Source organism: Colletotrichum higginsianum, chromosome 1, assembly GCF_001672515.1.
Source record: "Colletotrichum higginsianum IMI 349063 chromosome 1, whole genome shotgun sequence".
NCBI classification, from domain to species: domain Eukaryota; kingdom Fungi; phylum Ascomycota; class Sordariomycetes; order Glomerellales; family Glomerellaceae; genus Colletotrichum; species Colletotrichum higginsianum.
In genome coordinates, this window is record NC_030954.1 from 4,624,168 (window position 1) to 4,646,370 (window position 22,203).

General features: G+C 54.9%; 8 protein-coding genes across 8 annotated transcripts; 4 read left to right on the forward strand and 4 right to left on the reverse strand.

Moving 5' to 3' along the window:
• Positions 1–1,711: 1,711 nt before the first annotated feature.
• Positions 1,712–4,679, reverse strand: CH63R_01360 (Frequency clock protein; the record flags this gene model as incomplete). Its single annotated transcript, XM_018296335.1, has 2 exons — positions 1,712–4,326; positions 4,382–4,679. The coding sequence occupies 2 exons, from the start codon at positions 4,677–4,679 to the stop codon at positions 1,712–1,714; spliced, it is 2,913 nt and encodes a 970-aa protein (XP_018164697.1).
• Positions 4,680–6,737: 2,058 nt separating this feature from the next.
• Positions 6,738–7,233, forward strand: CH63R_01361 (uncharacterized protein; the record flags this gene model as incomplete). The annotated part of the gene is made up of 2 exons (XM_018296336.1): positions 6,738–6,998; positions 7,099–7,233. The coding sequence occupies 2 exons, from the start codon at positions 6,738–6,740 to the stop codon at positions 7,231–7,233; spliced, it is 396 nt and encodes a 131-aa protein (XP_018164698.1).
• Positions 7,234–8,353: 1,120 nt separating this feature from the next.
• Positions 8,354–8,596, reverse strand: CH63R_01362 (uncharacterized protein; the record flags this gene model as incomplete). Its single annotated transcript, XM_018296337.1, has 1 exon — positions 8,354–8,596. The coding sequence occupies one exon, from the start codon at positions 8,594–8,596 to the stop codon at positions 8,354–8,356; it is 243 nt and encodes an 80-aa protein (XP_018164699.1).
• Positions 8,597–9,234: 638 nt separating this feature from the next.
• CH63R_01363 (uncharacterized protein) lies at positions 9,235–9,522 on the forward strand (the record flags this gene model as incomplete). The annotated part of the gene is made up of 2 exons (XM_018296338.1): positions 9,235–9,331; positions 9,401–9,522. 2 exons carry the CDS (start codon positions 9,235–9,237, stop codon positions 9,520–9,522), a joined length of 219 nt encoding a protein of 72 aa, XP_018164700.1.
• A 2,025-nt stretch (positions 9,523–11,547) lies between these two features.
• On the reverse strand, positions 11,548–11,838 carry CH63R_01364 (uncharacterized protein; the record flags this gene model as incomplete). Its single annotated transcript, XM_018296339.1, has 1 exon — positions 11,548–11,838. One exon carries the CDS (start codon positions 11,836–11,838, stop codon positions 11,548–11,550), a length of 291 nt encoding a protein of 96 aa, XP_018164701.1.
• A 639-nt stretch (positions 11,839–12,477) lies between these two features.
• CH63R_01365 (Sec34-like family protein) lies at positions 12,478–14,989 on the reverse strand (the record flags this gene model as incomplete). The annotated part of the gene is made up of 5 exons (XM_018296340.1): positions 12,478–13,071; positions 13,121–14,059; positions 14,111–14,450; positions 14,500–14,801; positions 14,879–14,989. The coding sequence occupies 5 exons, from the start codon at positions 14,987–14,989 to the stop codon at positions 12,478–12,480; spliced, it is 2,286 nt and encodes a 761-aa protein (XP_018164702.1).
• A 519-nt stretch (positions 14,990–15,508) lies between these two features.
• Positions 15,509–17,347, forward strand: CH63R_01366 (Mitochondrial protein; the record flags this gene model as incomplete). Its single annotated transcript, XM_018296341.1, has 1 exon — positions 15,509–17,347. The coding sequence occupies one exon, from the start codon at positions 15,509–15,511 to the stop codon at positions 17,345–17,347; it is 1,839 nt and encodes a 612-aa protein (XP_018164703.1).
• Positions 17,348–20,213: 2,866 nt separating this feature from the next.
• On the forward strand, positions 20,214–21,797 carry CH63R_01367 (Protein-tyrosine phosphatase; the record flags this gene model as incomplete). Its single annotated transcript, XM_018296342.1, has 1 exon — positions 20,214–21,797. The coding sequence occupies one exon, from the start codon at positions 20,214–20,216 to the stop codon at positions 21,795–21,797; it is 1,584 nt and encodes a 527-aa protein (XP_018164704.1).
• Between the last annotated feature and the right edge of the window lie 406 nt (positions 21,798–22,203).

Genomic DNA, 22,203 nt, shown 5'->3' on the forward strand with positions numbered 1-22,203 from the left:
CAACACAAAGTCAAAGCATTATATATGCTCTTCCAGCTCGTCTTGTCGTCTAGTCTCTGTCATGAGCCCACTGATATGGCTAATTGTTTCGAGTCGGGTTTTCATCTCTTTGCACGATGCCTCCCGCGGCTCTCTCACAGATACTTTTTCGACACATCTGTCACAGTCAGCTTTTCCATCTTGGCAGGCACAATATACACAAAAGCTTTGGTCTAACTCTAACGATGACGTTCGGATTGGCACGACGGAGATATCCTCATCGTTTACAATCTCGACACAATGTTTATGGGAACCCTTCTTTACTTTCTACCCAGCAGCATAGCCCTGAACTTCTTAAGTATTTGCAGGAATCACTGAAGCTGTTGTTGATGACTGTGCTTAATCTTACTATTTGTACTCGGATCATTATCGGTGTTTCTATTTTACGCATGTCGGATTCAGAGGTACCAGATAGGGCAAGCGGCTTTTGGCAACAATTCATGACTCTGGGCTATCAGTAATATGAAGACCTCGTGGAGGTGACCAGTTGGGCTTCTTCATTCTCTGTTATTTTCTGCTCGTGTTTTTTTCAACTGTCAAATGCCTTTGATCAACTTGTCATTTAGCTCCGAGCATTCACGATATGGCACCAACCAGCACAGAACGCGATAAAATAAAAATAAAACAGAGCTGGCAGGAATTTCCGTGTAGTACTGTTTGTTCTCGAGAAAACCTTCAGCAGGCCGACAGCGTTTAAGAGCAAATTGTCTCTTGAGTCAGGGCATGATGAAAGGACGTCAGCAGGAGTGCAATGGGGCTAAGGCCGTGGCTCCACTTCTCACCGACGGACGGTCAGACACCGGAGCGTCACCAGCCCCACCGGGCGCCGAAATGGCCAACCTCCGCAGTATTCTCATTGCAACATCTAACATCTGCGGCATTCACAAGATGGATGCTGCCCTATGATGGAGTCTTGTTGTGGTTTCCCTACTGCCGTTGCAATTGAGGGCCACTGTTGTAGTCAGTTACACTGACTACGTGCTACTCTACACTCAACTCACAATCTGCCTACCTAGACAGCTTGCCTGGTTATCAGTGGGACAGTCAATATTGGCCAACACTAATTAGAGCAAAAAGCCAACACGAACCCGCAACACACGTCCAAGTTGTTATTTATATATCCCTACAAGGCCAGCTTCAGACCTCTGTTTCGAAAACCGCGGTAACACTACCATTTTCTGCCAGAACCTGGTCAGAGAATATTAAACACACCCATGCATTCATTCAACAGATATACGACTGCTGGGGGCCCTCTCTTGGCCCTATCTGATCTGATCAGACCGGTCACTGGACGCACGATGGGTCAAGACATTTTATTGAGGAAATGGGTATCATTGATCGCTTCCAAAATGCCTCGCTAACTAAAACGCCTCGTAGTAGATATCTACGACCCTTCGCCCTTGATACCTTTTGTGTTCTTTTCTCGACACTTCTTTGGGATCCCACTGTGAAAAGTGAGACAAATACCCAATTTCCCGTTACGAAGCTCGCAGCCTGACAGCAAAACACTGGTGTGGTCCAACCTTGGGGATATCTCTTGTGCAAATTCATCCCTGATGATGAAGGAAAGCCGAGCGCCTTGCAATGCACATTGTACCCTGTCCAACAAAAAACTGCCTCGAAATTCAATCGCTGTCCACATAATCTCCTTTTCGCACCCATCTCTTCAAACTCAACCACTCTCCTCACAGCCACTGCTATAGCCGCTCTCGGCACCACCAGCGGTGGCGACCGAACTGCCCGAAGCGCCAGGGAGCTCGGCACTCAAGCTCTTGCTGCGACCTCTAGCCGTTCCGGCGGCGGCGACAGCGCTGCTGCTACTGGTGCGCCGAATCTCGCGAGGGAGGATAGGAATCGTAACTTCCTCGCTGCTCTCCTCGCTTGACTTGCCCAGCGGCTCATCTCCGTCATCCGGCTCAACATCCTCCTCATCACCACTGGACATCTCGACATTATCGGGGTATTGGTTATCAAATGTGGTCGGGTAAGGCCGACTCCCAACCGGTGCTCTGGGTAGGGCGTCAAACTCCGAGTCATATTCGTCCGAAGTCTCGGAAGTGTCGCTATCGAAGGAGAAATACATGCCTGGGGGAGGCAAAGGTGTAGGATTCAGCTTTCTGATGGCTCTGGACGTGTACTCGATACTGATGGGTGAGCGCCCTTTGAACTCGGTGTTGCGAAGCTCGGCCTGCGACGAAGATCCCAATGGAGATGTGATCCTGTTGACGATCCTAGTAACGTTTTTGGGATCGACCTTGGACGAGACTGGCGGTAACATGTCTGTCTTGGGTCTCTTCGTGATAGCGACAACCATGAAATGATCGTCAGGGATGACGCCACCCAACCCGCATGCGTCCATCTTGCTACGAGCAACGTCTTGAGAAACGTTGGACCATGGAAAGTCGGCCTCAATGTCCATCTCGCTGTCAACAGAACCTGCTTCCGTCACAACTGCCGAGCTTGGAGCTTTTTCGCCGTCGGTCAAGGGCCGGTAAGGGAGCGCTGATCCGGATTCCGTGCGGCATGGTGCTGGCCTCGAAGAGTCTGCGCTAGACGTCCGTTCATCCTGACCTGTAGAATTTAAGTATGACGGAGACGTGTCTCCAGGGTCACCAGATAGATCCATGCAGAAGGGGGCACCGCTATAGTAGATGATGGCACCATCAAGGCGGCGCCTCTTCCGCCGAGCCGATCCTGAACCACTATTTCCCCATCGCGACTCTCCTTTGTTACTGTCATCGCCGGCACCGAATGAAGAGCTCGTATCATCTTGGGAAGTTTGCTCGCCAGAGGACGAATGGTGAACAAAGAGCGGTTGGTAGTGGAAACTGTCAATGGACGAAACTTTCAATCCCGATCCCAGGTGGTCCGATGGGTTCTGGCCTGCGGAGGACAATCCGCTCTTGGATGCATGCCGGCGTTTGCGCTTGTTCGTGTGCCCGGTCTCCGCGTCCGGATCGGATCCTTCCGAAGGGCTGGTCTGAGAGGTGTCCCCTGAGCTGTCGCTACTGAACTTCGTCCCTTCGGTTCCTCCCCGCCATCGAATTTTGCGACCGTCAGGCGATAGCTGAAACTTCGTGCTCCTCTCGGAAACGGCGCTGCGAATGTAGTCTGGCGCGACATTGAGCATGTGCAGCTGGGCCATGTTGCAGAGCAGGTTTAAATAAACCCAGCCATCAGCGTCCGGAGATACATCCTCGTATGTCGCGAGGCCTGTTAAATGAGGCGGGGCCAGGCCGAGATGACGGATGTAGTCCATGTTCGCGGACGGGTTTTGTTTCCGGTCCGGATCAAGATCGAGCGGTCGAGTGGGTCGTTGATCGGGGACTATCGGGTCTAGAGGCGATGTGTCATTGACCGCGGAGTTGCCTCCGGAGTCAGGTTGGTCTTCGTTCGAATGGGACATGGATCCGTAGTCTTTTGCCAATTCTTTATTTCCTTCGGATGTCAGGATACGTGCTTCCCGGGAGGGCTCGTGAAAGCCCATGGGCACGTTGGATGGTCCGTGGTTCGTGGTTGTATGTCCGGTAGCTGGCTCCACCATGATAGGGGCATAGGAAGCAATGTTCGCAGAAGATTTTGGCTGGTTCTGAGTCAAGTTCCGGCCACCGATCCTGCCCGTGAAAATTTGCTCCAGCCGACGAACAATCAGCTTTTTCTTGTCTTTTTCCGTCAAAACCATGTGGCGTGGATACAGGCCCTCAGGGATATCTTTGAGGTAGTTCTCCACTTTCTGGTCAGATGATTTGGCTCTTGAACTGATCGACGGCCGTGCAAGAGAAGTTCCTGAAGAGTTGGCGCCAATCGACATGGATGCGTAAGCAGAATCGACAGGCCTCGATTGAGAGCCTGATGATGAGGATGCATGCTTGGAAGCGGATCCGGACCCGGACTCTAATCGGGCCATGTGCCTCGACTTCTGCCTCGCCGACGAAGTTTCAGCACTAGGAGATTTACTCTCCAGTCCGGACGCAAAGTCGCGAAGGGTGCTCTCCAACTCTCTCTTCTTTCGTTTCGGAAGACCATGTACCTTGATCTCAAATAACTTGTCTCGCTTCATCATCTCGGGTCCCTTCTGCTTGTATCGCTTCAGTTCATCCTTGAGCCTCTTGATCTCGATGGTCAGATCATCGATGACACTCCGATAATCATCGGCACTGCTGCTGTGCGTTGCACTCGGCTTGAAGTTGCCGGGCATGGGAGGCACTAAATGTGTAGGGTAACTAGTCTGTTGCGGGTTATCTTCGTTTGAAGACTCGCTCATTTTTTGAAAGAAGGGGGTGTCAACTGAGAACATGATTAGCATATGCGCACAAAGAAATGCGAGTTCACACTGCCTCACCATCCATTCCGTGAGAATACGAGGCAGTAGGGTTCTCGTTGTTCTGATCGAACCATTTCTTGGGGTCACTGGGTCCAGTGTTGTGGCTCTCACCGGACGACTGCCTGCGTGGTGATGACGACCCCGAACTAATTTCTGGGGCAGCACGCATAGATGCGGCCCTTGTGCTCGCCTCTTGAGCTAAACGATGGTTGCGAAGGGTTATCGATTGCTCGGGAGACGACCGACGCGGTAGCGGGTGGCCTTTCGGCGACGTCGGCGGCTGCGTACCATGCGAAATGTGCTGAGCGTCGGACATAATGGCGGCATCAAGACGTTGTCTGCCCAAACCATGAGGGTTGGAATCAGTACTGGAGTTGCTATGCGAGCAACGAGGAGCGCGCCATGGAGTTGGTGGAGTTCTGAATCTCGTATAGTTCGCCGTTATGTTGTTGTTTTCCACCTTCAAGTAGATGGAGATGTAGCTGCGTAGGATGGACGTGTTAGTGTTGGAGGAACAGCTCATTACAATCCAAGATTGAATCCAAATTTGGGACGTTGAATATAGACCAAGTGAAAGACTGTAAGGACAATTGTGGAAATTGATTATGATTGGCTGAAGCATCGATCGATCGATCGATGAGTGAGAAGGTATGACGGCAGCCTCCATAACAAACTGGCACTGTGAGAGGGTAGCACTTACAATAACCGAAGATGCGGCGCAGAATTAGGGTGCAAGGTTCAGGTGGTGAAGATGAAGCTGTGTGCTCGGCACAGTGGCGTTTCGAGCGGCCGGGGGATGGTTTTGTCGTTGATTGACAACAATTAGAATCAACGCGAAGGCGACTTCCGAGTTGCGTCGCGACTAGAGCAAGATGAGTGTGACGTAGGAAACGGTTTCCGCGGCAGGTCCAGTCCTAGGCAATAGGGAAATCGTTGTATTCGTCTCGCTGCGTAGAAAGGTAAGGATTGCTGCTAGGACGTTTTGTGGCGGCGGGGTTCAGTACGAACTTCGACACAGCCGTCAGAGTGTGAGCGGAGGTCAAATGAGAGAGAGCAGAATCGTCCTGTTAAGCAGTACCGGGTCGAACAGCAGGCAACAAGAACCCCAGTCGGTGGTAGTCAAACGAGACGATAGACGGGCTCTCGAAGTGGACGAGGGCCCAATAGGCCCCGTAGAAGCGGGAGAGGCGACGAGGCGACGAGGCGACAATCTGGTGACGACCGGGCTTGAGAGGTCGGTTGGGTTTCAGGCGGAGTGATGGGGATGCTTTGGGCGATATTATGTGTGGGTAACGTTCCGACAGAGCGAATTTCGATATGTCGAGTGGAAAACGCGCAGAGCGTAATTGGCAAACTCGTTGCCGTCGTCTTGTTCTGAAATATCGACTTGAGGAGGCGAAAAGTGTTGGAAGGAGGCCAGGAGGGACAGGTTTGGTGGACGGGATGAAATGGGAAAGGGTCTCCACTCCCTCTTTGGCTTGGAACAAAATCAATCAATCCAATATGGGGGTCGATCGAAGTAGGTCTGTTGGGTCAAAGACTCATGTTGCACGAGGGAGACCGTGGAAGTAAAAGCCCTGAATTCGTAGCGATGAGGGTCCACCATCCATCCCGTAGGAGAGTGACGGGAGGGGTGTATGGCCGAGGGCACCATGACATCCACGGTGGACGGGCCTCAAGCCTTCGGAATCGAGAATGGTAGAATCCGTTCTGGCGTCTGACGGGGTGGGCAACAGGGCAAAAGGGCAAAAGGGCTGGGACGGGACGTGAAGTTCTGGGTTGCGAAACGTTTCGTGAGGTCTGGCCAGCTCCATACGCGCACAGGTGGCAGGAGCGGCCCCACACCAGCTCGAAAGCTGCTTGGTCTGATCTCCAGGTCCTGGAAGGGTTCTCGGGATCGAGAGTCAATCGGAGAGGGGGGGGGGGGGGGGGGTGACTGGTCTGCGAGTGCAAGTACATGTGCTGGCTACTTTACTGTTGCGTCGGTAGAAATGTGCGTGCGTTCTTCCCATCCGCCATGTCTGGTCACAAGGGGAGTGCTTTTAGAATGTTCCGGGCGTGGCTCATCTCACTAGCCAGCTCTGTAGGGAAGGAACTAGCCAGATGGACGCACCTAGGCCCAGGGAACCCTCATCTTACCTATCCTTTGGATCCGAGGGCCCGGCAGATTTCAATCTCCTGTCCTCCATCACCCTCTGCCATCTGTTGCAAATTGCAATTACGTCACGTGCACCATGGTATACACAACGGCAGCCGACGACGGAATCAAAAGAAACGAAAAGCATCGAAAAGAAAAGTATCGATGAAGAGAGATGTGCGATCTTGATTCCATGCTGTTCCAAAACAACCACGGAGCCCTGTAGAGTGTGCGCAGATGGCATCGCGCTGCAGAAAGAGTGTGGAGTGTGGCCCTCGTCGCTATTGGAACCCTCCCCCTTCTCCTACTCCCTCACGATCGCGATGGCGCCGTCCTCCCCACGAACATCTCGAGGAATCGCCAAAAGAATATTTGAAGACAAACAACCATCACTCTGGCATATCCGTCGAGTTGGATCATAATTTAAACTTTTTTTTTCTTTACATCATCGCCATTGAAGCTTGTTCGTTCACGCAGATATACTGCCAGCGAGGTATCGTTATTCATCTTCTTCGAGACGAGCTCACCAATACGGGGGGTGACATGTCGATCGGTGATGGCCAACGCGGCCGACCACTCACACGCTGCTGACAGAAAGATAATCCCGAGCTCAGGCAGTCGTGGCGTCTGCTTACGTCACGCTAATCTCAACGTAACCGTTCCGTCGAAACCCCCTCCCCTTGGCCAACCTATACTCCTTCTAGGCGCATGCAATCCTCGCGATCTCTGTTAGACTCGACTGCGATCCAAAGGAAAAGGTCATAGGTGGGCAGGGATAGACATCGAACGAACCGATTTTCACATCTAGAGTTCGGCGTCTGCTCTCGTCGTAGAGAAACAGCCTACGCCGTGTACTGTATACGAGCCCCCATGTCTGGAGACGGCGGCAACGGCATTCTACACACGGTGCTTGCTCACCGTCCGAAGAAGAGCAAAGAAATGTTGCATGCGTCGACCTTCATTCGTCAACGGAGTGTATCCCGTGTTGGGGGCCCATGCAGCAACAGGCTAGCAGCCAATCGCCGAGCACCACACGGGCCACGAAACGGCCAGTCATGTCGAAGGCGAACCCGCAGTCTTGTGAGCCGCGATCTCGGTTTTGCCGTGTCATCGAACGACGTGCGGTCTCGCCCTCCCGGCCGACCACGCCCACCCTACACCCATTTTAGCTGACCGTTTCTCCCAATTACCCAAGCCAATATCAGTTCATAATCATAATGCCAGTTTTCCGCATCATGCCGGCCTCATCATCGCCGATCCAGTTACGGCGCCTTAAGGCAACAAAACCCGCTACTCCCCTTTGCTTTGCGCAGACCTGTACCAGTCCGGATACCCCAAATGGACTTACTCTCTGGGTTCGTATCTGCCTCGCTCTTAAACAGCGTTGGACGGGGAAAACCTCAGACCATGACGGAATTCAACATCAATTGCATCAGCCCGCCGCTGTACCAACGCGCCCTATCATGTCCGCGAAGCCCGAATAGGATTCACTCCGGGTCCATCAATCTGTCGTCAAGGTTGAGTTGGCATTGTCCCTTCCTTGGAACACCCCCAGACCCTTAAAAACCCTTTAACCTCCATTTTCCCGTCAAGCCAGGCTCGCGGCGCCTCTCCCTGCCAATCATGCACTACGGAGCCTGTTCCGGACCCACAATCCTCATTTTTACTCGCCTCTTTCCCTCCCTTCCTGCGTCATTGCAGCCCGATCGGCAGGCCAACCCTTGCACCGGGGCACGATACTGTCTGACTGGTGACCGTTCACCTTCGAGGTTCCGACACTTGCTGACCGACCTGTTGTCATAGCAAAGATCTGTAGCACCGCCAGCTATCATTGCCACCAGCCCGCCTTCAACTCACCTGACCAGAGTTGGGCGCTCCAGCATCATTGTCCATTCCGGCGTCCATTCCAGTCTATCCATGCTGCCATACCGCCACGCTCCGCATGTGCCATTCAGGAACAGGCGCAGCTGCAGCCCAGCTTGGGATCCTGCCGAGGGTTCCTTCGCCTTCTCTATTGTCAGGATGCGGCCATTAGGACTTCCAACTACATCCGCCGCCGCCCGTGGCTTGTAAAGAAAAGTACGGTACGCTCGCATTGCGACTGTGCAGCCCTGGCGCTCTACAAATTCTTTCCGTCAAGGCTCGGCATCACAGCGCCCTTGATCAGCATCACTCGCGGTGTGTCGTTGGGGAGTTTGTCGAGGAGGAGCTGGGGCCTCCGGGCAGGCCAGCGGCCGGCCAAGTCGGACGATGCCGTAGCAACAACACGGATTGAATTGAACGGCCCGCCGCGCGGAGGGAACCCCTCAGGTCCAGGCGGCATTTGGCTACGACTCGTGGCGTGGAAGGACACCGCTAAGCGAGTTACAGCCAATCAACTACTCTCATCGCCCTTGTGCAAATAAGGTTCGCCTCTCGATCTCGACGAGCCACATTACTAGCGTCGATCGGGAGCACTCAGGAAGGACCCTTCCTGCAGGGCCGTGGCCTCCTCGACGATCCCTATCCTGTGCGATACAGAAGATTCCCATTGTCGAGGCTGTGTTTCCGCATCTCAAAGCCATGCGATACCTTCAACACACAACAATTGCAATCACCACCCACCATGTGGGGCATCATGCCTACAACATGGAGGGGAGTGTATCTTCACGACGTACGCCGCCGTGTTCCGACTCCCAGCATCGATGGGTCTCGGGGCTACCTATAATTATGAGCTTTGTCTCGACCTTTCAACATGCTTGAGGCATTCGTCGGGTTGGTGAGTTGTCAGCTGTCATTTCTTGTTCCAGGCTTCGATCTCGAGGACCCACAGGGATCTGGCCCAATCTCTAGTCTTTACCGGAAGGACACTGCCATTATGCAGTAAACAAGCTCTAACTCGTATTTTTTTTCCTCAACAGCAAATTATCTTGTGGCTTCGGCTCCCTTTCCGTACAGATGGCTCAAGTGTTCCGATCGCGGAACCCCCCGCTCAATCGTCGTCTACAGTAGCGGTTCCAAGGGTCAGAATATTTTGATCTGAAGGCCACACGTGTATCAACCCAATCTCAACCAGCAGGTGGGGGATAAGGGATGGTGTGCCGATTCGGGAACAAGGGCACAGCAATACTGCCAGGATCAAAACTTCCCGAGCCCCCTGAGTACAATACAGCTTTGACATGGCTCGATAAGCGAGGGGCCTGATCTCACAACATGCGCCCTTAAAGTCTGTCGGCTATCGTCATGTCCCTTACCATCGGAACGGTAACGCGCAGCAACCTGCTTGTCGGCTTTCTTGCCCGCTTCTGCTGACGTCGCGAAGCTTCGTTTTCTCCTTCACAAGTTTGTTCCAGGTTCTGACTTACGTCGGGAATGGCTTATCTCGTTGGCCAGTTGAAGCAGATAATCGGTCACGCCGACACGGCACACCCCACCCCCAGGCAGGCGGCGGGAAGACGACGATCCGCGTGCGGAAAGAAGTTGTGCCCCTGTCCCAACGAGTGTTGGTTGTACAGGTAGGGGGATACTTGAGGGTAACAACCCGCTTCTTGCGCTGCAAGACAAGGGCGGCATGCTTGCTGACAGCGAGATCTTCTGAGGCAAAAAGCTTGCTAGTCTCCTCGCCCTATCCGTCTCCCAGGTTTCATCCGAACAGCGCGTGGCATTTTTGGGCCACCGCGACCCTGATCGACAACAAGGTGAAAGGGGTCTCTTTCCACTCCGCGTGCGACAGGGGTGTATGTAAAAGCCACAAACCCGACCAAGGAATGGGGACCACGTCGGAGCTAGGTCTCCGGCTGAGTGGGACCGCAATTGGTGGCGGCGAGGTCTGGTAGATGGAGATATAACAAATCATAAGCCGCGGATCCGACGTCCTCGAACGACCTGTCTACGATACCTGTGCTCTTCTGAGCCCGGCTATCTGCTTGGAGTTGACGATGTTTAGTGAGTCGGCAACAAGAAGGGCATGCTGATGTCGAGGAATTTGCCACGATGGTCTTGTGGGGAGAAATAACCAGCCATGAGGTGGGGCTGCCCGGGCGAGATTTCCTCCCGCCTGATGAGTAGAGGTTTGACCAGAACCCGAGATATTGGATGCGTCCTATGTCCATGAAGCCTTGGAGTGCCATATACTTACTTCGGCGACGGCACACTTCGATGGGTGTCTTGCTACTGAGAACGAACGCCATGGCATCAACAAGAAACGACTGGCGTAGGATTATGCACCAAGGAATAATGCTAAAGTAGTCTGCCAACGGAGCGTACTCACGAGCATCTGACGGCTTCCCGCCCACGGCCCATCCCCTGTGGCGGACCACTTTCAACTTGAATCTTGAGAGGGTGGAACAGTTTTCGCATCCGCGCAAACGATAGTACCAAAATACCAAACAGCAGCGAGAAACAGGCAGACCCAATTGCAGCATCCCCTGTTTCCCTTTGTCTCTCTCTTTTTGTTTGATGTCTATGTAGAATGATACGATAATTCAGTTGCTACAGCAAAGACTCAAGACACTCCAATGCTATCGTTTTATCATATTAGTTATACCAATGACAGACGTGCACATTGATCACTGGCTACATGCTCTGCTAGAGATTGTGTAGGTGTTTTAGTAGTTTATACTTGTGGCGTATGTTGTCTTGCGTCCCCCTACATTGGACATAGTTGACCAGACTGTTGCCCTCCTACCCTTTTGTCCATACTCAACAAACTTGAGATTAAAGTATGGCGTAAGTCTCCGTGAACTATGCGAAATGTGCAACGTCTATAGTACAGTCGAGCTCTGCTGTTCCTTCAGCTGTGGAAAACACGTCGCGTGCTATGCCTCTCGTGCAACAAGCTTGTGACCATACCGCACCAAGCCACTCTTGACATCAATCCAGAACAGAACGATTTGTCTAGAATTTACACCTGACGAAACTCCGCGTCAACTTGCGGTCACAGACACGCAACCAGCCCAAAATATCAAACTTGTTTCCCAGCATGTGCCTGACATCTCTTCAACTTCCTCAAAACTTAGTCGATATCATACGACACATCCCGACACACCGTTGATGGATATCCCGGCTGCTAAGCCCAGCTGGCGTAGTGAGCCCCCCCGCCGGGTTGTGTCCTGCCAGCCCTCGGAGCGAGCGAGATTCCTCGGCGGAGGGGGGGTCTGCTGCCTCGAAGACGAGACCGGACACGTCGAACATGGTGCGCGCAGAGGTCGAACTTGAGCCCGTGGTGCATGTCAACGTCGTGGGCGTCGGAAGAGTGGCAGGCGGTCTTGAGCCTTTCGGCGAAGCACGGGTCTGAGGATAGTAATGTTTGCTGGGTGGGATGTATGTAAGGGCCAGCTTTCTGCTCGGAAAACTCCATCTTGAAGGTGTTTGCAATGCGAATAACGCGACCGTGTGTCCCCGGCCCGCTCCTTCGCTTCTTCCCTTCCGCGTGTACAACCCTCGCAGCCACTGAACCCTCGCTCACTACCTTCCCTTCCTGTTTTCAATAGGCATGGCGTTTGGAGCTCCAGTGCAGGTATCCAGTTTCTCATCTAGCTGAGTGGCTCTCATCAAGAAAGTTATAGTCTGGGCGGGCTTGGCTCTCGGCCTGTGACACTATCCCATGTCCCACAAAACCGGCGAGCTAAGTCCGTAAACCGTCCACATCCTTTTTCTTTGACTTGCTCGTGACTGTGCTCAGTGACCGGACCGACGGTGTCAGAATGTAGTATTTGAAGGGCATGGAGGGGAATAATGGAGAATGTGGTCTCTCGTCGTTATAAATGGCAAACCCTTATCTCGTAAAGTAAAGCACTGCAACCTGTGTAAAAGTCCTGTTGAGAAGAGGACTACTCGTGTTGCAGTCTAGTACTTGTCGTGAAGTCGCCGTTTTCCCAACTCGACATAAACAGCCAATCGCCCAAGAACACATTCGCGTCTATAACATAACGAGCATACGACGCACAACTTCTGGCACGTTAACCATTCCTAGATTGAACCCACCAACGCCCAGCTGCTAGTACCGTCTGATTCCCTTCTTTTCCTCTTGCGCCGCCTCCTGCGCCTGCGCGTTAATCTGGATGGCCTCCTTCAGCTTCGCAATGACCTCGGGCTGATTACTGAAAGCTCTCTGAAGCACCTCGTCCAGCTCCTTCTCGACCTTGCCGATCGGCTTCACGCCCGGCTTCCTAGCGCGGGCATCATTCGTTAGGGCTCCCCATCGCTGGGTGAAAGCGACGATGGACTGCCTCAGCAGCTCATCCAGCTGCTCGCTCATGTCTTCGACCGTCAGTGTCTTGGCCGTGACAGATGCCTGCTGCGGCGCAGCACGCGACCAGAGGGAGCCGCCGATGATGTTGCTGACGAAGCCCACCCAGCTCTGGGGGCTCAGGTTATCCCAAATGTGGCCGAAGTGCTGCATTGCCGCTGCGTCGCCTCGGATGTCGCCGATCTCGAGGGATACGAGCTCGTTCTTGACGATGAGAAGATTTTTTACCATGAATAAGTCGGCGTCTGTTCCTGCTCTGATGGACTTGATACGAGCTTCGGCGCGCTGGAGTATCTGAATGGTTTCACGAACGATCTTGAAGACGACTTGGCTATTTTTTTGCTACTGGATATCAGCTTTGGAGAATGCTTACGAGGCCAGTACAACTTACGCTTCGTTCCTTGGGCATGGCCTGGTCGTACATGGCCAGGAGTTTAAGTGCTTGTTTGACAGGCGGGAAGGCGTTTGAGGAAGAGACGCCATTGACGACGGGCCCGATGGTCAGGGTCTCATCCTTCACCACAGCCTTCGCGATCGTCTTAGTGATCTCCCCCTCGAATGCGCTGTCTGTAAAGATCCAGAGATGCTCGGTCAGCAGCCTGGCGCTGAGCTCTCGACACTGGCGCGCGAAAGGCGATTCTTCTTCGTCGTAGTCGAGGACCAGATACTCGTTGGTCAGCCATCCCACAACGCTGCAAATAGTGTCCAGGTCTGCCGTTTGCAACGCTGACTGTAGGTTGGCGGCTATCTGCACGAGGTTTGCGGGGTTGACAAGAGACCTCTGGTTGGATTTGAGGACCCCGTAGGCCGATTCTGGGTCAGAACTCCACTGCAGGTCCAGGCCAAAGATCTTGGAGAACAAATTGGCCTCATTGAAAGCGCGCTCAAAGCTCTGTTTGATGTAATTCCTCGAGGCTGTCTCGACGGATAGGTCTTTGATTTCCTTCTTGAACTCGTCCTGATCATGCTGCACAATGGGCTTGAGGTCGCGGTCCCGAAAACCCAGGTAAGAGCTGAAAAGGTTGCTAGTGGTGTTGGAATAGATATCCTTGGCAACACTGGCGATCGGAAGGCCATATTGATCGTACACACTGCTCACAACCTTGTGAACATTAGGGATTAAAGAGTACGAATCGAGTATCATCTCCTCGAAACGTCCATATGCGACCGCGTGTCGAGTGGCCTCTGACTTGGTTCCCGCAATCAGGCCAGAGATCTCGGACGATATGCTTTCCAACCGGTTGGTGAAGCCCACTTCGAGCAGGTGGAGCGCCTTGGTCAACAACGCTTCATAGCGAGCCAGGTACGACTCGGCATCGCGGTAGTTTGTCTGGTTGCCATTGTCAGTCTCACTTCAAGACCTTGTAAGAGGACAGCGTACGTGTTTTGACATGAAGCCAATGCAGGAGTCTAGGTTCCTCAGAATCTCGCCAAAAGAGTCGTCGTCAACCAACCGTCCAGCACCAGGGGCATTGAGTCTCCTGGAGACGTTGTCGAGGTAGGCGTAGAAGTGGAGATCGGTGCCGACTTCATCTGCCAGCTTCTCGAGCCTGAGCTGTTCCGACAAAAGGTCCTCGCACCGAGACTGGAACGAGCTCGTCTGTGCCTCGACGGATTGGAATGACTCGGACAGCGTCGTCAGGAGCTTCAGCGCTGCATTTGTGTCATCGATGAGTGTATCGAGGTGTCGTTCGGTGAGGGTGAGCTGGTCGTTGTAAAGTCTGGTTTGAGGTTAGAGCCGCCTGTTCGCAGCAAGCAGCGCCAACTCACAAATACTCATGCTGGCTAGCCTCGCGCAATTCATCCTCATACAGGCTCAGAACTGGGCGGTGGTCTGTCTTGGAGTCGGTGGTGTCGGCCGCGATATCCAAGGCATCCCATGTCTTGTCCTTCCTCCGTCTGCGCTTCTTTCTCTGCTCATCCTTGGCCAATTGAGCTCGAACAACGTGGTAAAAGTCAGAGTATGACTTTGCGCGGCGGAGCACAGTTGCTTCGGGAGGGGTGTTGCGATCCTCAACCCCCTCTAAGATTTCGTCGAGAGTCTCCGGAGCACTGGAAGCTTGTGGAATGCCCTGACGAGATAGCACTGGTTAGCGAGCTGTCCATGAGAGAGGCAGGACCAGTGCGAGGGAGGGTATTCGGAGCTCACGTTAGATTGCTGCAACAGCGACTCCTTGCGGCGGTGGACAGGACCCGGAGCGGCCGAGGTGGCTTTCTTGGCCACGTCTGGCACGAAGCTGTACCAGGAGTCGTCGTACATGGTGGACTGCCTCGAAAGTTGTTCTAGGGAGTGGACGGGATGCTCTGGCGCAAAAGAGGTCTTGTGCTGTCCGGTCTGGCGCCGGTCGATGTTCCCACCAAAATGCCCGCCCGGACCGTGTCAGACAGCTCAAGCCAGCTCAGCTACAACGCTCGCCCACCTACCTACCTGGGGACCTGTAGCGTGAAATGGGCGGAAAATCATTAGCCCCCACTCCCCAACTGTGGCCGGCTGTGTGACACTGCGGAAGTGAAAATTGGAGCCCGGATGCTCACCCGCTGCGGGGCGCACGGACCCTAGTGATGACAGGGGGTCCCTGCAACACTCTGGATTTGGTGCTCAGCGAATCGAAGTTTTTAGTTTTCGTGGATGACCTCACGACCTGTCAGCGAACCTCCCGGTTGCAACTCACCACTAGCCGCCTCTCTCAAGTGGTTTGTTTTCATTAATGGTTCATTAAACACCCTAAAACTTTACAACCATCTGTCCCATCACCCCCTTAACGTGAGCCACTCAACGATGAAGGCTTGCAGGACAGCTACACGCAACGCCGGCGCGTCTCTTACAGCTCAGAGATGCGCCGCCGTGGCCCGCCGCCATGCCAGCTCTGGCCCCCGCCGTCCCGGTGAGAAGTCGGTCCTGGGCAAGGCAACTGCTTTGCTTCTCACTGCAGGAGCCGCGGGTGGTCTGTACTACGCCGATGATTACTTCAACGGGCCCCTGAAGCAATACTTCAACCCCGAAGCTGACAAGGATGCTGAGCTGCGCAAGCCAAAGTACCAAAAGGCCGAAATCGAGTTCGAGAAGGAAAGGAAGGCGGCACTGTCAAAAGAGGAGAACCGTGATCTTATCAGCTCTCAGCATCTTCAGGTCAAACAGAGCTGGGAAAACCCTGGGGTCTACGCTTGGGGTTCCAATGTGGGCAAGGTGATCGATCCCAACTCCAAGGAGACTGTCGTCAAGCTTCCGAGACGGATCAAGTATTTCGATGGCCAGCTGTTGAGGGACATCAAATTATGCCAAGATTTTGGTGCGGCCGTCACGGAGAAGGGCAACCTTGTGCAATGGGGCCTGGGTTTCTCAAACACGGACCCGTCGCCTGTCGAGACGCTCAAGGGCAAGGACATTTCCAAGATTACCATCTCCAACGACCGCATCATCGCACTCTCGTCCAACGGATCGGTGTACTCGGTCCCGGCGTCACAGAGCGGCTTGGTGTCAGGCTCAAAGTCGCTGCAACAGCCGCAGCAGTCCTCGTCCTCCTGGATCCCCTTTTGGAGCTCGGTTGGACCAGAGTCGGTCAGGTTCAGAGACCTGACGCCCAAGAACCTAGCCTGGGGCGAGAAGGTCACCGACATCAGCAGTGGCCTGCAGCACAGCCTGCTACTGACCTCCAAGGGGCGCGTCTTCTCCGCCGCCGCTAGCACGGTCGAGTTCCCTTCCAAGGGCCAGATGGGCGTCCCGGGCCTGAGCTGGACCTCGCGTCCGGCCGGGCCGTACGACCAGCCCCATGAGGTCACCGGTCTGTCGGGCTTCAACGTCGCCAAGATTGCCGCCGGCGACTTCCACTCGGCTGCTCTGACTAAGGACGGCAAGCTCTTCACCTTTGGCGATAACACATACGGCCAGCTCGGGCTGCCAGCGGAGCTGATGTACCAAAAGGTTGACGCGCCGGCTCTCCTGCCCACCGCTAAGCTCTATGCCAACACCGGCCTCATTCCCAAGATCACGACCATCGCCGCTGGGGGAAATAACACCTTTTTCACCGTGGACGCGACGGAGGCCAACAATGAGGACGCTGGTGGGGACCTCGCGCCGGCGCGCCGCATGCCCAAGGTCACGGCAGATCTCTGGGCGTGCGGCCAGGGCGTCTACGGCGCCCTCGGCACGGGCAAGTGGACGCACGTGACGCCTGGACCGGTCAAGGTCAAGGCGCTGTCGTCGCTCTTCGAGTTCGACGAGAAGAACAACTGCATGGCGCCGATACGGCTGTCCCACGTCTCGGTAGGGAGCACGCACGCGTCGGCGACGATGGACAACGTCACGCGGACGGGGGCCACGACGAGCAGCTCGGACCACGACACCAATTGGGGCGCTGACGTGCTCTTCTGGGGCGGCAACGAGCATTACCAGCTTGGCACGGGCAAGCGCAACAACCTGAACACGCCGAGCTACATCGGCGTGTTGGACGGGGGCGCTGGCGACGCGCTCTTGGGCCGGGCGGGCGAGGTGCACCGGTTCCAGCTCACGCCCCGGCAGACGGTCCGGCTGGGCAAGGACGGCAAGGGCAGGAAGGTCACTCTGGAACAGAAGGTGGAGTGCGGACGGTTCGTGACGGCGGCTTACTCGGCGGTTTAGTCGTGGACGATAAGGTCGGCGACTTTGTATGTTTCAAGAGGAAGACTGTCGAGCTCTGCTAGACCAGGGATGCCAGGGGAGGGGCATCAATACTGTACTGTACTATTAGGTAGGTATGCGGGAGGATGTTGGATATTGTAAGGATATAACCCTGTAATTTTACAAACCCGAGGGAGGGAGAGCGACGCAGGGATGGGAAAGCTGTCTGGCTTTTTCGGGAACAGGTCGAGATGACGAGAGGCTGCGAAGGACGTCGGCGACGCGTCGGAGATGTTGTTAAGCGGGTTCATATAATCCTCCGTGTTTTCCGCGCGGCAACGCTGTCGAAGCCTTGGCAGTAAGAATTCAACTCTGATTGTACAATATTCGCCCGCGGGACGGTGGGGGAAGGTTCCAGAGTCTGGCGCATGACGTGAATTATTGAAGTCGGGCCAGCGCTTGGCAGTGGTTCAAACAGAGAGGGTTGGTGGCACTGGACGGGCAGACGGCACAGAACTTGCCGAGAGAAAGAAGAAGGAGAAAAAGAGGAGGGTGCAACGGAAGCGGGCTTGGCGGGCCAGCTTAGCAGTGTCAGTGGCAGTGGTCAGTCCGTCGACAGAGTTGTTCTAGAAGCCTGTCATTGGGAACCGCGAAGTTGGTCAGGGAACCAGCAGCCAAGTGCCGGTTGGCGTGTTGGGAGTCAAGTAGACCGACCAGGAGTCGGACCTCGGGTCGTGCTTCTTGTGGAAGGACCAGGGAACCACGAGTTAGGGGAAATGTCAAGGGACGCGAGACAGACAACCTAGTTCTGCTCCGCGCGTCTTTTGTGTCACTCGGTGTTTTCCCCTACTTTCTTTCTCCCCCTTATGATCGCAGACGAGGTTTTTATCTGGTCACGTATACCGCCGGACTGGTGGATGACCAATGGGGGTGGATGGCAGACACGGCAGGGTTTACGGCAGGACGGGAGGACGGGCGGACAGGAGGAAGTGGTTGGTTGAACTATGAACATGGCGAGCATCATTTGACCGTGTATGCTGTTACATCAGCCGATCAGTCAGTAGTAGATCAAGCCCAAGCAGAGGAAGTTGGTTGCGTGCCTCATTGGCGTGATGACTGAGCCGTCGGCAACGGGGATTCTGTTACAAATGGCCCGGCGCCTACAGCCCAAATGACAAGAAAATTAATAATAACCTGGACGAGCATGTCGCCCATGGGCCGATGGACCTCTGGCTCTCCTCCAACGCAAGCCGCCCCTTTATAAATAAATAAATAAAAACCACCTGGTTTTGGGACGCTTGCCGTTCCAGCGTTGGCCCCCTTTTCCATTTCAAATGCCGGCTGGCTGCCTCGTTGAGAAAGTTCTGCAGCAAAGCCACTGCAGCAGCAGCAGCAGCAGCCACCTCAGGAGTCAGTGCCACTGTCTCCCAGCTCCTCGGGACGCGGCGGCGGCAGGGCGGAGGCTAACAGGGCATTGCCCCACGTTGGCCCGAGATTGCGGCAACCAGGCGACCCATCCCACTCAGCCTGAGGTGCATACGATGTACAGATATCAACCCTGCCCCCCTGCCAGTCCCTGGACGCATCAGCAAGACACCCAGAGGTAGCCATTGGACCTTGTCCAAGGAATTTTCCAACATCTAGACCATCCATCGCCTCCTACGGTTTACCATGCCATGCCATACCCATGCTACCATAACCCCCCCTTTGCGACGACAGCTCACAGCCGCCAGTCTCGTCTTGACACTCTTCTAGCGTACCTGTGTCCGGCGTGGTGGCATACCTCCCTTCTGCTCTCGACGTTTCTTTTTCCTTGGCCTCCGTAGTCACGTTCCGCTGTGGGGGAGGAAAGGCATCATGTCCCGGGGTCATTCATACCCAAGGTCGGTAGCGTAAAGTCCTCGATACCCGCCTTTTTTCTCTTGCTCTCGTTGTAATCAAAATCTCTACCGTATTGTAATCGTGCCAATTTCCTCCTCTCATCCACCCCGCCACCCTCACTGCCTTCTGGTTCTGCCCTTTTCCCCTCTTCCCCCTCCTCTTCTTTCCTCTTTCTGAAGATATCAAGTCCCGGAACACCTCACTCACCCTTCTGATGGGCAGCAGCCTTTGGCACGTGCCCCCAAGTGACACTGCCATAACCCCGACTCGTGACGCACGAACTGAGAGTCCCACCTGCACCCCCTCGAGGTCCATCCATGCGACCACTTTACAGTAGATCGCCAGGAACATCCACTGCTTCACGTCTTTGCGTTTCGTTCCGTTCTGCCCATCCAACCTATTTGGCTTCAGCCACCTGGACGGTGCCCTCCATTGCCTCTTTGCGCCGCCGCTGCTGCTCTCTTCACACCACGACGCGATTTTACTCCCATCCTTTCCCTTCTCTTGGTATATAATTATACCACGCCGACGCACCCTTCCTCTCTGCATCCTTCGTCCCCCCCCCCCCCCCCCCCCCCTTACTTTGGATGCCCAGCTCGACCAACGAATCAAGGACAAAATCCCCGTCATAAGCCCGACATTCTTTACCCCGAAAACCCGCATTACAATTTACGCAATTCGGCTCATTCGCCGCCTGCAGCTCCCCGTTCCGCTGGGCCACACCACATCCAAAAAAAGAAAGGAGCTTCCTGCGGCCTGCCCTGCCGTCTTTCCCACCATCCACTCCCCAAAACTCTGACGACATTCCAGCCTGCCTACTTATCTACATAACCGACTTTGACGCTACCCGTCGCTCTCCGCCATCTTGCCGTCGCCAACCTCGCTGTTGCTAACCTTCATCCTCCCTCGCCGCCCGTTGCATCTCGCCTCGTCCGCTCTCCCCTCCGCACGGCACTCCGTTGTCACGGTTCGTGCGACAGCAGCTTCTTTCGCTGCAACCCACAACATGGACCATCTCCCCAAATTTCGCAGGAAACCAAAGATCCCAACAATTTCCACGACAGACGTCAAGACCCCTCCCTCCCGAAACGGCTTTGACGAGCAGCCGCCCCAGCAGATCTATCCCTCCACCAACAACAACACCAACACCGTCACCGTCACCGGCGGCAGGTCGCCAACCCCGACAAAGCCCGGCTTGCGCAAGTCGGCCTTTCGCGGTCTTCACCTGCGCGGCTCCGCTAAGCGCGGCCGCTCTCCTCCCGCCGCCTCCCTGCCGCATTCGCCGCCCTCGCCAGCTATTGTCTCCCACGACGGCATTGCCTCCTCCCCGGCATCGTCAAAACAGAAAGACAAGGCTGGGAGTGAGAACGGCAACGGGAGTGGTAGCGCTGGCGGCAGCGCCAGCGGTAGCAAGATCGGCAGCAAGCACGGCTCTGTCGCATCGGAGTCCGGGAAAAACAGCCACGAAAGCCCTTGGCCAAAGCCGAGGATCCCGGCTTTCCTCAACCTCTCGGTACCAGGTACGAGATCTCGGCCGCCTCGCAGACGTGGAGGCGCAAGGCGGGAACTAATTGCTGGTTTGCACCCAGATCTAGAGAACAAGTTTCAGGACCTCGTCTGGCTGGAACGCGAACGCTTGGCCGCCGGCCTGGCCTCCGACGCCGATGAGACCGCGAAATGGGGTTCCTACAAGCAGACGGACATGCGAAGAGGCTTGCAGGATCGCTACTTTAACATTAAACCCTGGAACCACAACCGCATAAAGCTGCGCGTGCCCGCCGAGGAGCTTGACTACGTCAACGCCTCGACGATATCCCTCTCATCACCCTCGAACAAGGAGCTCCCTCCCTTGCGGTACATCGCCATGCAGGGCCCGACAGAGAACTCGCTCGACTTTGTTTGGCGCATGGTCGCCGAGCAGCTTACGTCTCCTGTCGTTATCGTCCAGCTCACGAGCTTTTTCGAGAACAACCAGGTCAAATGCTTCCCTTACCTGCCCATGGACGATACACAAGGCCCCTGGACGATAAATGAGCTGGATGGCTGGAGCGACGGCTGGAGCGCCACGCTGAGCTTCGACTCGCTCACCACTCTGGAGGACGGTGCCATCGAAGTCCGCAAGCTTCTGTTTCGCGTTGGTGAAGAAGAGGAGGACCGCATAATCTGGCATCTCCTCTACACCAAGTGGCCCGACTTCGGCGTCCCCGCTGTCGACGACCTCGCGAGCTTCTTCACACTCATGCGCCTGTCGCGCGAGTACAACACGGCGCCCGAGAACCCGCGCATCATTCACTGCAGCGCGGGCGTCGGGCGCACGGGAACCTTTATCACGCTGGAGCACCTAATGCGCGAGCTGGATGACGGTGCGCTCGACGACTACGACGGCGCGGGCGAGGGCGACGATCTCATTTTCGCAACCGTCGACGCCCTGCGGGAACAGCGCCGCAGCATGGTCCAGGCCGAGTCGCAGTACCTGTTCCTATACCAGGTGCTGCGCAAGCTGTGGCAAGAAAAATACGACGTCGAGGACAGCGACGGCGATAGCGAGCCTGCGGCTAAGAGGCTCGAGGTCGAAGAGCTGCCGACATGACTGGCGAGGCACGTCGAGTCACCCCTGACATTGCAAAGACATTTCGTTGGGTGATGGACGCAGCAATCTGCGATTAATCGAGAGATACTGTGGCAGCATGGCATTTGTAATTTTTACCTCATGTGTACCAAAGTAGGCAGCATACCCAGGCGTTTTTTTGTTTTTTTGTTAATCTTGTTTTTGGGGGGGAGAGAGCCAACAGACGAAATCTGAGCATACGCCCCACGAGTTGGACTGGGAGCTACACGCTCTATACTGGGCGCGGGCGGGTTGTCACGCGAATAGCATGAACGGGTTGAGGATACCCCGAGGAGGCTCACAAAAGAGCAAGAACGCTCAGGCTTTGAAAGATGAGATGCTGTAGGAATAGAGTCTGGTTAGGCCTCCGTCGAGAACGGAATATTGG